The sequence below is a fragment of the Typopeltis vanoorti genome, chromosome 2, assembly GCF_054136105.1.
Source record: "Typopeltis vanoorti isolate ZY-2024b chromosome 2, IOZ_Tvanoo_1.0, whole genome shotgun sequence".
Classification (NCBI taxonomy): domain Eukaryota; kingdom Metazoa; phylum Arthropoda; class Arachnida; order Uropygi; family Thelyphonidae; genus Typopeltis; species Typopeltis vanoorti.
In genome coordinates this window covers 152,344,726-152,362,561 of record NC_143550.1, presented here as the reverse complement: position 1 = coordinate 152,362,561, position 17,836 = coordinate 152,344,726, and the positions used below count along the sequence as shown (strand labels likewise).

General features: G+C 36.1%; 1 protein-coding gene across 1 annotated transcript in view; it reads right to left on the bottom strand.

The window, feature by feature from the left end:
• LOC150109528 (zinc finger MYM-type protein 1-like) overlaps positions 1-17,547 on the bottom strand; it is a 41,135-nt gene extending 23,588 nt beyond the window's left edge. The window contains exon 1 of the mRNA XM_090402581.1: positions 15,607-17,547. Coding sequence (XP_090258707.1) covers positions 15,607-17,547 — 1,941 coding nt within the window. The remainder of the gene's footprint in view (positions 1-15,606) is intronic.
• Positions 17,548-17,836: the final 289 nt, after the last annotated feature.

The window sequence follows — 17,836 nt, the reverse complement described above, 5'->3', positions numbered from 1 at the left end:
ATGAAAGATACTGACAATAGACAATAAGGCGATAGTTCTACCGTATAAAGCACTGATCACAACTTATCTATATTTCTGTTCTCAGGCCTAGTCACCAAGATATCTGGGTGATAAGGAAATTTAGAGGAAGGCGATGCGACTGTCTTTGGACTGTGGAATGTTGAATACTAAGATAGATTGAGTGAAGGTGCTTCACAGAGCTTGGGGTGATAGGAGACGAAATGGCGATATGATTAAGACATTTAAGTTGGTGAAAGGCGCCTATCAGATAGGGGAGATATCGCACAGAGTAATAGACATGACCTTACACAGCTTCCAGGGGTCATCCCTGGAAGATGTGAAAGGTCATGTGAATCGGGAAGTCGTAAGGAGGTCTTTTGGGTGAAGGTGAATGAACAGAATGCATGGCAGGAGTGGGTGGTGAGGTCATCGATGCTTAAGGATACTTAAAACAATAAGATGCTCCATTGTGGTCGGTAAAAATATTTGGCTTCCAGCGATGAGTTGGCTTTATGTAAGCCTGGAAAATGATACTAATTGTTTCCGGTGTCTTAGCAAATATTTCTTCTACTTCTCAACTATGTTTTAATTGCCGTAGTATAAATATGCTCCCCCTCCCTCACACATACAATGTGAATATACACAAAATTTATTTCTGACAGAAAGCTTGCTGAAGTAAACAAGGCCACACAGGTCTGTTTTGCCTTTTTTTTTTTTTTTCTTCTTTTATTTGATTTCAGAAAAGGACAAAAGTATTTAGGGGTTATGCAAGTTAAACTAAATGACATTCTAAATTCAATCTATTATTAGTTATATTTTATATTTATATTTATAAATGTATTTAAAATTATGTATTATAATCAGAATCCATTATCAGAAAATCCCCCCCCCCCTCAAGACGGATTTACTGATAATGGATTCTCATTTGCTCTGCGTTTGCGTTTGCCTTTGAAATAATTCCTCTGTAGAAGACCTGACATAATTTCATAGTAAAAATAAATAAATAACTGACTAAAAATGAATAAATAAAAATTAAAAAAATTAAAAAAAGTCCTAGGAAATTTTAAACTAATATTCAGCTATCTTAAAATCATTTAAATTTAAAATCATATTCAAATACCGATTATCATTTTTTAAAATCAAAAATGATAATCGGTATTTGAATTTGTTCAAATATTTTTGACATAAAAAATAATGTGCTTAAATATTACATTTGTAAGCTGAAAAATTTAAAATTTCCTAGACCCTCTGTTCCGAAATATTTCTAAGCTACAATAACATTCCGGATGACTTATTTTTATTTTATTTTTATTTTTTAATCTTTTATTTTAAAGTACCCCTTATAAACGCAAGAAACATAACTGCATCCATAGCAGGCTTATTATTACAAAATTGATATTACAAAATTTTAAAGTATGTTGTTTTAATTTCCTTTCTAGGTGCCGCCAAGAGAGAAACTGAATGTCAAACGAGCAAGGTGTAAAAAAAGGCATTTAAAACAATATGGCGTCAGTTTCATTTTGATGAGTCTTGATTCCAGGAGGTGTTGTATAATAATACAATAATATCCTGTCATTCCCTTAGAATTAACAACACTGGAAGGCAGGAATTAATTAACCGAAAGATTAATATTATGATTAGCTTAATATTATGGTTCAGATTGGCATGAGAGCTGCATGCCAATGCAGCTCTCATGTTCGTTTGGAACAATTTTAGATGTTCATGCATCTAAAAATGAATAAAATCATTAAAAAAATACTGATGAGAGCTAATAAATTGATTAGGAAAAAAATATATTATCAATGCACAAGAAAAAAAAACATGATTTCTTTAACATTTTTTATTTTATTTTTATGAGTTTATATGCAGAGACATAAATATCACTGCGTTGTAATATATGAAATATACTTTTGGCTTATTAACATTCAAATTTAAAAAAATAAAAAATAAAGCGAGAATGTTGTGTGCGCGCGATTCAGAATTGCGTTCGTATTATATTACGACAGAGCATCTAAGGCTGCATGTTGGTATTTTCGGACCGATTGTCTCTCTCGTGGAGAGAAAAACTTGAATTTCAGAGAGATTCTTTTAAATTTACAAAATAATGTCCAAAATCCAGGTTTTCTTTATAAATATTTTAATTTATTTGCGTCACATCATCCAGATCCTCTTCCGCTCCTAAAATGTAGCATTTTAAGGATATCATTTAACTCCTTAGTAAGTTAAAAATTTAGATAATCGTGTGGAAATTGTATATGAAATTGTAAATGCTTTGTGCTAACTGGCAGAAAATGCTTCCTCTGTCACTTTACTGAGACTGTAGTGGTTACTCAAGTCTCGATCTATAGGTTGATGGTGTAGTATTTGGAATAAATTTTCAGTGTCTTTTCTGAACAAACTAGACCTCCTGAAAGCAATAAGGGATGTCACCGTTCCTACCCCTCCTTTTTTTTTTTTTTTCTGAAATATTAACAGTTGTAAGCTACAATGAATTAAGAATATTGCAATGTTGCTTTTGACATTTTTAAAGGCATTTTACGATTTTTTTATTAAAGTAATTTTAAGTGGAATTTTTTTTTTTAAAAAAGTAAAAATTAATTACGATTTGTAAAATTTATTTATGAATATTTTAAATGGTACCAAGTAAAAATACGTATCATTGTACTTCAGTATGTGTTATTATACGATACGATCGCGTGACACGGCTCGAGGAAGCTACCGCGTGCCAACTTGCAAGAGAGTTCAGGCTGTCTCGTGCAATCCTAATTTCAAATTTTTTTCCGTTGTAGGATATTTGGAATATTACTTCAATGTAAAAATTTAACTACTAATACTGAAGTAATAGTAGTTAAATTTTTATACTGAAGTAATATTCAAAGTAATAATAATTTCGTCCAATACAGAGAATTCGTTTGGTTAAATACAACCAAAGCAACTATGCCTATGAGTCTATTGCATTATGTTCGCAATTCTCAAGATTTGGACGAAATTCGAACGAGAGCTTTTCTAAAGAAAGGGCCCCGCGCCAAATAAGCGACTGTAATGTTTTCAAGCTCTGTAGTTCAACGCTACAAAATTACATTTTTTTTTCTTTTCTGCTTTAACTAGAAGTATTAACATAAAATTAAAATATGTCTAATAAACATAGCACGAAAAAAGACATCCATCCGATTAATTTGAGAAAAAAAAAAAAAATGTAAACATTTTTGAATTTACATCAATATCGAGTTGAAGTGTCGTGTTTCAATATTTGTATAGATCACAAGCCTTCATTTTGCGTAGAGAAAACTTGCACCGATGTAATAGATGGTAGTCGTTGGTCCTCGTGTAACGGTAGAGTTTTCTAAAATCCACACACACACGCAAACTAACCTTCACTTGTTTGAAAAATCCTATAAAAATGCCACACATCACGATCACGCCAACCAAAAAAGCATATTTCCCATTGTTCGTCTTTTCTTTCTCCCCCCCCTCCCCAAATGGAACGTGTTTTAGCGCGTATTTTTTATTTTTATTTTTTCTAATTAGATTGGATCAACACTTATCTATACAGGAAGATCGAAAAAATGAGGAAGGGGGGGGGAATACTGTTATAGTAACCTGCAGAAAGTCATGCACGATTTCTGTTCGATAGTTTACTCTTTTTATCATACAATTTCTTAAAACAAACTTTCTGATTTTCCTGCTTCCAATGGTGTGTGATTCAACCGTGAGATTCAACTTAACTCACTAAACTGCGCGTAGCTGCTCAAGAAAAATCATTGACTTCTGATGAAGGGCATTTCGTTTTTTAAAATTTAATTTTTTTCTTATAACTCCGTGTTCAAAACGTAATTGAAAAATGGGACGACTTGCGATCTTTCCTTCAACTGGTGGACGCTTTCCCCATCTACAGAAATACCACCGCTGTCTTTTCACGTGCGTGTTTTGTTCTTGTAGCAGGGGGGGGGGGATTCTAGTTTCTGATTCCTTCCACTCGTCTTACATGTATAAGGTGGACAACCAAAACCGCCCATTTGAGGGTATTCCGCAGGCTAGCTGCTAAACAGTATGGAAAAGAACCTGATAGTAATCCATCATGATTCCCGGCCTACTAGCAAATCTCTATACTAAACGGCATCTAGTTTGTACCTCCTCTTTAAGTATTAACTCCTTCTCAACTGAACTGTGCGTGTCATCATTAATAAGACTGATAACATTGCAAATAAATAATCTAGGAAAAATAACCCAGTTCAACCATAAAAAAAAGTAAACACAACAACAACAAAATATTAAAAAATACTTCCACATCCGCTTCATTAAATCTAATATATATTATATGCAATAACGCTTTAAGAGATCTTAACCCTCTAATCCTGACCTGTTATTTATAAACAGATCAAATTTATAGGATTAAGGTAACTCGACAACTACTGCTCAAAATACACACTACTGTATATTATCCCATCTACCAGAAAAGCTGAACTCGTGCATTTGCCAGCGCTTGTCAGTGAAAGCTAACCTTGAACCTTCACTCCCCCCCCCTTTTTTTTTCCCAATCTACTCTGGCTCAAAATTTCCTTGCCCTATTCATTTGTTGTCGCTATGGCTCTCCAAATTCTAAAGACCACTCAGTGTTTGCCAGTTTGTCTTTAATCTTCTGCTGTCCAAGTACCGGAACACTGAGGTCCTCTTCCTTAGGTTACTTCAATTCGCAATTCAGTTGAATTCGCAAGTGGTTTCCTTCTCCAGTTGTACTGATCGAGCTGGAAGAAGCGAAGATATATTTGCTGTTAGAACGCTTCTCCCCCAGCCATACTCAGGCTCATTTCTTAGCACTAGAGTGCAATGCTTTCTCTGATTTCTATTCTTGGGCTGATCAGTGTTTTGACTTCTGTTCTAATCCAAACACACTTGTTCCAACCGAACGAATAACTGAAGCAATTCATATCAGAATAACGTTCATAAAGGTCTTCATCTCTTCAATCCACTCAACACTAGACCACTATAACCATTATTCAAACCCTGGTTTTTACATAAGTATGCAAAGTCCGTTTTTTTCAAGTTTTTACTTGACAAACCCTTAATCAGAAAGAAGATCCTGTCATAAACGTGATCTTTGTTAACCACATCAACTTCAATGCTTCAAAATCGAATCATGTTTTTTTTTTTTTTTTTTTTTTTTTTTTTTTTTTTTTATCCTTCTTCTGCAGGTATTTTTGAGCGGGGAGCAGTTCTACCGAACTGTCTGCTCCCGTTACTCCACTTTCCCTGTCAACATCTGTTTACTGACCAGCTTCAAATATATTTGAAGAATCAACTTCTTTTCCTTCTTTCACTCCAACTACCTCCATTCTTTGTTTTTTTACGCTACCTTCTCCAAATAATAAAATTTCAGTTATTAAAAAAATAAGAATCAACTCTGATTCCTTTTTTTTTTTTAATCGTTTGCTCATATAGTAGTGATCTATTATAGGTTTTGCAGCTTTTCGAGTGTGTATGGCAGAAAAAATAAGCGCTATTTACAGTCGGCTAGTATGTAGTCATTACTTGTACATTGACTGTACTGTCTTCAGATGGCTGACTAACACAAGCAGTTCATTCATATTCGTTTTCCAGAATGCGAAGTGTATTATGCAGTCTTTATTCCACTATTCAGAAAGATTCACAATCAAGTTTCACATTGCTGGTCTTCTGAAGAACTACGGAATCGATGCGTTCCTGACTCCCCCAGGGAGTCAGGGGACTCATCGAGGAAGGCCACATACGACACGCACCAGCTATCATACTTGTTATTGAATTCATTCACACTGCTTGCACACAGGACACCCAATGACAAACCATTCCAATCACATCGAGGCTTCGAAATGAGTGCTGCAAATAAATAAATAAAAATAATAAATCGATACTTCGACTTTGTATGGTTATTTAAATTTTTGCTAGAAAATATTACTTGACGTTTCCGCATGACATTGTTATTGTTTGTTCATTCTCCCTATCAACCCTACAACCCTCCTAAGCAACTTATGTCTTTATCGTAACCCTCTCCCCCTATCAGCCAGCTTCTTTATTTCCAATCTCTCCTCATATGGAGCATCCCACAGACCTGCCACCATCTTGGTCACTTTTCTCTGGATTCGTTCCACATCTCCAAAAAATTTCAGGTGACCACATGTGGATCTTTCAAAACAGTTACTATTATGAGACACTTACAGGGAGTCCAAAGACGATTGATCCCTTCAAACTACTAATCGCGCTCAAACTTGCTTAACTTTTTGCTGAGCCATTAGTAGCAGAGGTTCTACCAATCGACCAGCCTTTGATAGTGGTACAATAACCTTTATATCTCTGCTTCATAAGTCGTTCTTCAGTAAACCAAGTAATCCTATGAACAATTTTAGCCACTTTTGCAATATACCCTCTGAACTTCAACTCCTCATCCACTAACCCCCCCCCCCCAGAGTATTGTATTGCATTGAACTAAGAGAAGTATATATAAAACTATAATAAGATCAGTTTTTAATTCATATATCCAATACTACTACTACTACTACTACTAATAATAATAATAAGATATCTTTTATTATATACTATTATAGCGTTAATATATCTTCTGTAGGAAAAAAATCAACATTTATACAAAATTTTTCGAAGATCGTTCAGCGGTATAATTTAATGATGATTCGATAAACGTAATTTTCTTTGAAAAATACATTCTATTTTATTTTTCTCCGAAAGTTTTTTCTGACCATAATACGCCGTTGTATTTTTCTTGCAAAATTGACAAGAAAAATACAACGTTACAAGAAAAAAGAGAACAAAAATTCAGCCTACAGGTTCATATTATTCTCCGATTTAGCATAATAGTTAAAAAAACCTGTTTTTCTTTGAAGTATAAAACTACATCTCTCTCTCTCTCTTTGTTTCGCTGGGTATCATTTCCATGAAACTATGCTGCTAAGAAATAGTTTTAAGGTTCTTAACATCAACAAAAGAAAGAAAGAAATGCAAACTTTTTCTGTGCGAAAAAGAAGCAAACAAGAAATTACAGTCACGTGTACTCTCAACTTCAAGCGTGAGAAAAGATTGTGTACTCAGTTTCCACAGATTGTAATTGAAATAAGAACTAAAATTAGATGCTAATACAACATGCTGGTATGCATCGGGGGGGGGGGGGGGGAACGGAGGGAAAAAATGTATACACTGACGTTCTGGCAAAAGTCCAAGAATTTATATGAAACGTACAGTATACCTGTGTATGGGAAAGGATCTCAGATATTCATTCTTTATTGCTAACGGGTATTTCCAAGCAGTCCAAAGACTCATCGCATTTTTTTTTTTTCAAAGATAATTCCACCTACGAAAAATGAAAATTAGAACAACAGTAGTTGAGCGTGTTTATGATTAATTTTGCTATAGAGATCAACCATGGTTAATAAGATAATTATTATTAACCAGATTACATTGTTATTATTCATGCAATACATACACGAAGGGTCCATAATAATAATAATAATAATAATAATAATAATAATAATAATAATATCAAGGGCATAATTGTAGTTGTATTGTTCTCCTATCTACCCAGACGGTTCGAATCCAATGTAAAGTGATATTTGTGACAGTCATTAGATGGTAGATTATTTTCATGCCCTGGAGTTGCTTATTTAGAGACTAAATCTGCTTGAAAAAGTTCCAAATTGGATTCGTGCATTAATAGAGTTAAAGGTTCTTGACCCCCCCCCCCTCACTCTCAATTAGGTCATTCAAAGGTGCTAATGTGTTTGATTTCAGTTAAAAATATCTTTTAACTCAGCCTTCCAAGATAGCCTTAGCATCGTCATGTGTCGCATGGGACTTGACTTTCGGTGAATGGTGTATTAAACATGCAGACTATCACTCAATCTTTGTGCTGTCCGGTTAATCATCTAAAAAATTCCCCATATTATTAAGCATGTGAATACTACCAGTAAATAATATTAAGGTTATTTTTAGGCGAAAAGTTGCCAAACGTTTCATCATGGGAGTCCATCCGCAAGATTTCTGTTATCTTTCTTTGTCTTGAAGTCAGTCAACGATCACATGATCACTATCCACCGTAGAAGCAGATTCCGATCTCCATACAAAAAATTATTCTGTTTAGCTCATACAAATTTTATACAGTTTTCAGGGATGATCCCTGAAATACTCTGCAATCCTTTAAGTCATCTTCATTGCCAACTTCCCACATCGACCAGTCTCTCCCCCCCCCCCATTTGTCCTGTTGGTGAGAAGCACTATTCGTTCATTTTTCTTAGTTATGGATGAATGTCAGCAAAATTATCCTAAACAGTAATCCTTGGAGTATTGTGTTTCCTGACTATCTAAAAGTCAGGATTTTCGAACATACACATTTTAGGTACGTTGCATTATACGTAAAATATGTTAATATATCACATAAATTAAACGAATTATTATTATTATTATTACTGCATGGCACCTTCAAGGATCCATCGCGAGAGGTCACTCCACTCTTCTCCGCTACACACATCTAATTACAATGAAAGTCTGGTTTACGAATTTTTTTTTTTTTTTTTTAAATTATATGAACAATCAGTGTAATGTTAAATCAGCGATATTTCTTGCTTGTGACCAGAGAAATAAGCTCTCTTTATTTTTGCTTTGAAGAGCGCTTTTGTTATCATTTTTCACAATCGCCTAAATATCTATCCAAGAAGTAAGTTGTTTGCCTATTTTTGCAAAAACAGTCAAATCGTTTGCTGTAATTTCAAGCAGTTTCGTCTGCCAAATATGGTCGTTCCTGTTATTCTGAATTCACCTGCGTGTAAGCATGTTTCATATGGCTTGTTTTATTAGCGAGCCTGCAGAAGGAAAGTAAATTCAAATATTTATGTACTTTGACCGCCCATATAAGAATGTAAGGTTACGATAGTTTATATGGTTTACCAATTGAGAAGACGTGATTTGTAATAAACACGGATTTGTTAATTTAGTTGACAATTCAAGTTAAAGATAACAAATTCTTAGTGGGTTTAAATATTTGCACTTTCAGGATGGAATTAGAGATATAAATAATTCTAACCAATTCAATTTCAAACATGATTTTTATCCCCGCTATGCTATAGCATTCTCAGTTATTTTCACATCCATACCGGAAGGAATTTTGGTGTGATTATAATAAAAGTAACTGACGTCATAACATTAATGGATATGCGCAGATATAATGATATGATGCGAACTACGCAAGCGCATAGTGCAGCGGCTTTTCTTCTTTTATTACCGCATAAATTAATTTAAAAAAATACAAAAAAAAAAAACACGAAATCACCGAGTTGAGAGTTTCAGTATAATGCATATTATAAAACAGAAGTAAAATACGATGCTATGTTTTAAGGGATAATTAAGATATCATTATTTGTAAGATAATTCATGAATTTTTTTTTTTCATATAGTATATTTGGCATCTAATTTATAGGAGCAGTATCTTGTTTGATCCCCCTAAGGTTTTTTTTTTTTTATATGCTTAAGTACTTTCTAATTGTAAGTATAAGTATTTTATCAAATTATTAATAATTTTATAACTTCATTATTTCTACTTATCATTTTTATTCACTCATATATACTACAGAAAAAAGAAACAAAAAGTATTGATTTTACACTGTAATTTTAATTGAATCAGTTATAATTCAGAAATATTTTTTCTTGATTTTAAATCTGTGAAAGTTTTTATTCTTTCACTAATGTCCATTTTCCGAGCAACAGCATTTTCAATAGATAACAAGGCTAAAGAATTTAATCTCTCACTCCCACTGTCGATCGCAAATATGTTTGATAAATTTTAACTTATTATTAGGGTTACCAAGTAATTTTATAAGCTTGGTTATTTAACTCCTAATCCCAAGTATGCAAACAATTAAGTTTGCGCCTGAAACATAGTTCAAGAAAGATGGTTAAAAAAAAAAAAAAAAGTTTTAACTTGCTAAAACTTCTTTCAGCTGTTGCTGCCGATATAGGAATTGTAAGCAAAATTCTCAGTGCTACCCACGTATTTGGAACTATATTCTGCAAATTGCTTGCTTTTAAAAATTGTAAAGTTTCTAACGACGAATCGATGTTTTCCGGAAGTAAACTGTCATTTTTGAATTTGAAATTTGCGAATCATTATTTTCATTATTTTTGGAAGAAGCGCAGGTTCTAAGGCTGGCCTTAGTTTTGGTGTCCCCCTACGTTTGGCGCCCTGCGCGGATGTCCGGTCAGCCTCCCCTTAATCCGACACTCTGTAGGTGATATATTTACAGCAATTTCATTGCTTAACGTGTGATGATTTTCATCACACGCTAAGTATGATTTGTAGACACATTTGAATTCATTTGCACAGTAGTATCTGAAAGCGAACGAAACGTAAATGATTGGCAACGACCACCGGCAATGGTATTGAGTTGTCTGTGGAACACAGCCAATTCTGTATGACAGTAGCGAGCGAATAAACGATGTAGTTAGATGAAGTTTACAGCGATTACGATAAAAGATCACACGGATTCAGCAAAAATAATCAAATAGCGAGCAACTTTTCCACATTTGGCAGACGATTTTTGCACCCTTGCAGTTAAACGAACATGGTTTAGCTGAAATAATGAAACAGCGCCCTCACAGTTTTTATATATTCTTTTATATACTTATTTTATTATTTTATTTTATTTTAATCTCTTATATATTAGAGCCTTTATATTTACATGGTTACTATTACATTGACCAAGTATAAAAAAAAATGAAAAAGAAAAGGTAAATGGGCTTTTCGCTATCGGCAGCTCGTTACAATGGCTTCTTTCGATTTACAATTAAAGAACACGACTGCGGCGCACGTATTCTTTGATTGGAAAAGACCTGACCTCGGTTCCCCCCCCCATTCCCCTCAAGAATACCAGAACCATTTTTCTAGATCTTTTCAACTGGAGCCAAGCTACTCATTCTCAAGATATGGAAAGTGTAAGTGAAAGCAGAAAAATCCGAATTTGATAATCATGGAGGTAGCAGGGTTTTTTCTCCCAGAAACTCGGGTTTTTCATCCCGCATACAGACAAATCGGCCCTTCAGAACACACGCAATTTACAGACATAAAATACCAGTTGTGGTGGTGGTGGGCGGTAGATGGCGTTGATGGAGATGGTTCGTAGTGGAGGTTCGGTGTGGTGGTTAAGACAGTTGTAGGTGTCCTCCCGCGGTGAGTCTTTGGACTCCTTGGAGGTGTCAGGAATAATAATAATGTGATTTTTTTTTTTTTTTTTTACTATTAAAACGTTTTTATGCTTTGTGACTCTTTCCAGCTACATAAGTCGATAAACAAATCAGCAGATCTTTTTATTTACTTATTTATTTAAGCAAATAAAATCCACCAATCAACTTTGAGTCTGAAAAAACTAAGTCGTTCGCTTGACGCAGTTCCCTTATTCGTCATGATTTGTCTAATACTTAAATTGCCCCCCCCCCCAGCCCACGGCATTATGTGTGCTATAGGTCTTGTGACCTCGCATGCGGAAACAAATATATATATAAAACCTTGCTAAAATCACAAAACAATCGAACAGTGAAAAAAAATTTAAAAGTAGTGTTAAGGGGAGTAACTGAAACATTACAAATAGAAGACCTCACTGCAGACCTTCAACTTAAGGGATTTAGCCCAGTTAAAGTCAGCCGAATGCGGAGAGCTGATAAAACACCCTATCCCCTAATTCTAGTAGAAATAAGCAAAGACCAAAATCATATATACAATCTCCAAACCATCTGTGATCTAGTCATAAAAGTTGAGGCATTGAAACATAAATCAACTACAACCCAGTGCCATAGATGCCAGAAGATTGGGCATGCCCAACGATGCTGCAAGGCCGAATTTCGTTGCGTTAAATGTGGTGGCAAACATGCATCAAATGAATGCCATAAACCTCGTACACTTCCAGCAAAATGTGCAAACTGCGGAGGACCACACCCTGCAAACTATAGGGGCTGTATAGCATTTCCTCAAAACCAAAAATTACAACTCAAAACCAGTAAACCTCTTCAAGAACAAGCGTCTTCCCATCAAACCATAGTTTCCACAACGGATGGAAGATCGTATGCTGAAGTTACAAGATCAACCTTCCAAAAAGACCCAAAACCAAAGCAGTCACAGCAAACCAACAAGCCTATCCTACTGAACATAACAAGTCACTTAGGTGAAATGCTTGCTGAACTCCAACAAACCAACCCAACTCAAGAAGCCAAAGATATCATCTTAAGGCATACACAATCACTCTTTATGGAAATTCTTAATGGATAAATCTAAAAGAAAACCGAAATCATTACAAATTGTTTCATGGAATGCAAATGGTTTATCTATCAAATTACAGGAGCTGCAGGAATTTGCAGCAGAAACTCAAGCAGACATCATCCTCATAAATGAAACACATCTTCGTCCAAGTGACAAAATCAGAATCAATAGTTATAGCACTTACCGAACAGACAGATGCTTTGCTAGAGGTGGAGGCACTGCCATCTTTGTGAAAAGTAACATAAAACATAATTCAATAGCAGAACCCCAAACAGAACACATGGAAACTACAGGAATAGAAATACATATGGAAAATACAAGCAGCATTACGATATATGCAGCCTACAATCCCCCAAATAAAAAACTCCTTGAATCTGACTTAGAGGTGATACTAAATACAGGCAGAGCAGTGATTATAGCCGGAGATCTTAATGCCAAACACTCAGTCTGGAATAGCAGAAACTCAAATATTAATGGAAGAATACTCAACTCTTACACCACTTCAAGAAATATAACAGTAATAGGACCCACTGAACCCACACATTATGGAGCTACCGGTCGTCCTGATGTACTAGATATAGCTGTATTAAAAAACATAGCGCACAGCTATCAGATACAAGCAATCAACGACTTAAGTTCTGATCATAACTCCATCATATTACAACTAGGCACCATACAAGATATAACAGAAAACACCACCGCATTTATAAATTGGAAACAACTTCCCTCAGCCTTCCAGGAAAACCTTGGTCCAATACCGCATATAACATCTGCTGAAGATGTAGAAAAAGCAGTGAAGACTCTTGAAAAACAACTGCTGACAGCTATAACGCAGGTAACAAATATAACCAAATGTACACCATCAAATAAACTTCCACAGGATATAAAACGTCTTATCCAAGAGAAAAACAGATTAAGAAGACAATATCAGAGAACAATGGACCCAGCGGATAAACAAGCAGTCAATAGAGCAACAAACCAAGTTCGATATGCCCTAAAGGACCACCGTAACCAACTCTGGAATAACAAAATTCTCCAATTAAACACAGAGGATCAATCAATATGGAAAATGATGAAATCACTCCGTTCAAAGCGTTTTACATTTCCTCCAATCCAAGGTGAATCTAATGTTGTCTACAACGACGAGGAAAAAGCTGAAGCATTTGCTGACAGTTTAGAAAAACAATGCAGCCCCAATTATATCAATACAGATATAAATTTCATAAGTAAAATTCACACCCAAGTGCGTAAAATAACTCAAAATGCCTCATTCCAATCCAATAACAAATCCGTATCACCAACAGAAGTATATGAGATTTTAAGAAAACTAAATAACAAAAAGGCTCCAGGTCCAGATGGAATAACAAATAAGGTACTCAAGTTACTTCCTCGCAAAGGGGTTATGCATCTAGTAGCCATCATTAATGCCATCTTCCGGCTAAATTATTTCCCACAACGATGGAAAATTGCCGACGTTTTCCTAATTCCCAAACCTGGGAAAAATACACAGTTTCCTGTAAATTACAGACCAATCAGCCTTCTTTCATGCATAGGTAAGATAGCCGAACGTGCTATTCTCACACGGCTTCAAGAGGCAACAGATATGAACCATATAATTCAAGATGAACAATTCGGCTTTAGGAAATATCACTCCACAACGCTACAAATTTACAGAGTTATCGAACATATAACCCAAGGGTATGAATGGCACCAACACACTGGCGCAGTTTTTCTAGACATCACCCAGGCATTTGATAGAGTATGGCATCATGGACTAATTTTTAAACTACACGAAGTTGGTATTCCATTGCCACTAGTGCTACTTATCAAATCATATCTACACAACAGAAAATTTAAAATAAAACTCAACGGTATCAGATCCACGGAGAGGAGAATCACGGCCGGAGTACCTCAAGGCTCTCTACTATCTCCCCTGCTCTTCTCCATATACATGGCAGATCTCCCCAAACTGTCTCCAGCTATCACCGCTCTGTATGCCGACGATACAATCATTATAGCCAGATCCCTCCGTCCACACCTGGCCACAATCAAGCTGCAGAGAGCAGTCAATGAATTGGAGGATTGGTACACCAAGTGGCGTATCGCAATTAATCCAAACAAAAGCTCTGCAATACTTTTCACCAGACGTAAGGCAGAACCGAATACAAGCATACAAATGTTTGGTAAAATCATCCCTTGGCGCAATTCTACCAAATATCTGGGAATTCATCTTGATAGACGTCTAAACTTCAAGTCACATATGGATAGTGTTACCACTAAGGCAAGTCAGACTATAGCACAGCTATATCCACTTTTGAACAGGAACAGCTTCCTAAGCATAAGCAACAAAATCTTACTTTTCAAATCGGTAATCAGACCGCAACTAACTTATGCCTCTCCAACCTGGGGTCACACGACTAAAAGCAACATCAACAGACTTCAGATAATACAGAATAAATGCCTAAGAATGGCATTTAATGCCCCATGGTTCATCAGAAACAGCCAATTACATCAAGAAGCCAATCTTCCAGATATTAAGACCTACATGACAAGCATTGCAGAGAAATTCTTCACAATCACGGATAATCACCCAAATCAGTTAGTTCGACAGGCAGCGGACTACAAGCCCTCAGATCGTTTCAAACATAAAAAACCGAAATCCTCCATCGCAAGAGAAAGCTGATACAGCCTCAATGCTCACAATGAGCGGGTAAATTACCCACAATAATCTCATCACCCACAATCTAAAATCCAGATGAAGGGATAAAGAGTCAAGGACTCAGTCCATCAACCAATTAAGTTCAAGTTCAAGTTCAAAACAATCGAGGAAGCCCATTTAATAATTGATAGTAGCGGCCTCAGCATACGTAACAAAATTCAGGGCCCAAGAACAACACAAGGACCAGGGTCGAATGCTGGTCTTGAAATTCACGCTTGCTCTTGTTATCATTCATGGAGTGAGGTGTGATTGAAGTCTGATGAGCGGAATAATGAATTACTGACCATTTAAAGCTATATATTTAGAAATTTATGTACATTCAATCATACAAATACAACATTCATTTTAATAATAATATTCTTTTTCAATTTAACTACTTGAATACAAATTCTACCCTACGGTTCTTCTTCATGAACTGGTCAATAACATCGTCATAAAAAGTTGGTTGCAACTTAATTTTCTCGAGTAACATTTTCTCGATAGATAAAAGAGCTAACGATGACAGTCGTCTTTCTTGTCCTTGGGTTGACCTGCAGTATGTATTAATGCGCCTTAGCGCCGAAATTGAACGTTCCGCGAAGGATGTCATGGCAGGAATACTTACTACCAACTTTATGAGTTTGAAAACCTCAGGCATACCCAAGTACACTTTATTGGTGTGCATGAAATTCATTAAGTCTGAAATGCTTCGGTCTTTAAATTCAGACGAGGCGTACATTACACTTAGTTCAGCCTTTAAGCGAACCATATCGAATAATGATCCATAGGTTTTTTGCAGATATGTTACATCACTATCAGGGAATTTATTTCTGTAGTTTTCAAAAAGATCACAATTAAGGAGAGAAAAGAACTGAAAATTTGCAAGAGATTTGAAGCGCTCTCGAATTTGTAACATGATGTTGTCCAGGATTTCATTGAAAAGACGTTTAAATCTTAACTCTTCTGAGTCATCACACATACGTCGTCTCTTAGGACTCGGTTTCCCTTCACAAAAATTAATATCACGCGTAACATTGTCATAAACACCGGTGAAACCTTCCTCTCTCATAGTGTGAATATTTAAAGAGAATTCTTCAACTGCTTTGGCACAATATCTTATATCTAGAGATTTGGTTTGCAAACTTTTAAAGATATCAGAAAATGAGAAAATCTTTGAAAATACTACCAGTAGAAATCGAGTGTCAAACTTATGTAAGAAAGTTAAAAAACCTTGCGCTTTCAAAACCGTGTCACTGTCCCAGTCACCTGGAGCATCCAAAATGTGTTGAAAGAATGCCTCGATCATCGCATAATTCTCTTTCACGGTGTTCACGATACGTGAAGTGAAGTTCCATCTCGTTGGCGCTGCAGTGGGCAATTTCCTTTCAAGAAAGTTCTTAAGAGCAGCTGTCTTTGTAGACTTTGAGAAGAACGCAGTAAGACCCAACATAGTTTGAAAGAACACTGTGCACTCATTGATGTTGGAAGCCGATTGCTGCAGTGTTAAAATCAGCAAATGGCTGTAACAATGCACGAAAGTCGCGCACGGATACTGTTCTTGGATCCGTTCGTTTAAATCACTCATTTGACCGGCTAAGACAGCAGCACCATCGTATGTCTGCGCCACCAGTTTTTTCTCACACTTGTACTCCTTCAAAACTGCACTGACGTGTTCGAAAAGTGCTGTAGCGGAGCGATCTCGGCTCACATCAGCGAAACCCAGAAATCTTTCGTGAACTTCGTTGTTGCCGTCAATGTAACGAAGAACAGTTGAAAGCTGAGACTTGTTTATGATGTCCGAAGTTTCGTTCATAATTAGGGCCACAAAGTCCGCTTGCTCGATCTCTTTCTTTATTACCTCCATAACTACTGAGGTAATTGCAGCAATCAAGTCGTTTTGAATGGCTGAAGATGTAGCTCTAAAAATAGACTCCTCATTCAAATGAGTTGCCAAAAGAGGATCATACTGACTTATTAGATCAAGAAGTTGTACATAATTTCCTCTGTTTACAGACGTCACGGACTCGTCATGGCCACGAAATGGTAGCTCTTGCTTTGATAAGTAATGGACAACATCTATTAAGCGTTTCAGAATTTCGCGATTTTTTTTCACCTTTTCATTATGCAGTACATCACTGACACGTTGCTGTTCATCAACCTGGAGATCAATTCTTGTTCTTTCGAAGCTGTTTAATTGAAGAAAACACTTAATATGGTTGGCAGATTTTTCGTGCCTGGTAATAGACAATGTCAAAGTGTTTAAGTTGCTAAAACCACTTTTGCACCACACCCCGTTATCACCAGAAAACAGAAGACAAGGCCAACAAAACAGCTTATTCAATTTCTTCGATCCCGCTAACCAGTGGGTATTCTTGTACTGACCCTCACTGAACGAGCGAACATATTCTCTGTTTTTTTCCTTGTGATGAGTGTTTAAATCTGGCAGTGACGGGCGTGGCCTGCCGTTCTTTACAATATCACTTTTCTCTTGAACATTCCTCCGAGAAAAGGGATTTCTTAATAAACTGTCAATAACACACACTTCTAATGACTGTCCGGTATCCATCTTAGCGCCTCAAAATTAACAGAAAACTAATAAATGCAGCAGTTCACTTAAATATCACGCACACTCCTAAAGGCTGGCTGAAGCTCACTGGCTAGAGCTACTTTGCGTACGGCCTTTGTTTAAAAGCAACAGGGGGAGACGAGCGGAAATGGCGTGAGAGAGAGAGAGCGGAAATAGTTATGCGCGCGCATGAAATCACGTGTTACAGCGAGGACTTGGAAGCTCGCACAACCGAGCAAGCATCGGCCTTCGATACACGACGCAAAGCTCAATTATTGCCGCGCAAGCT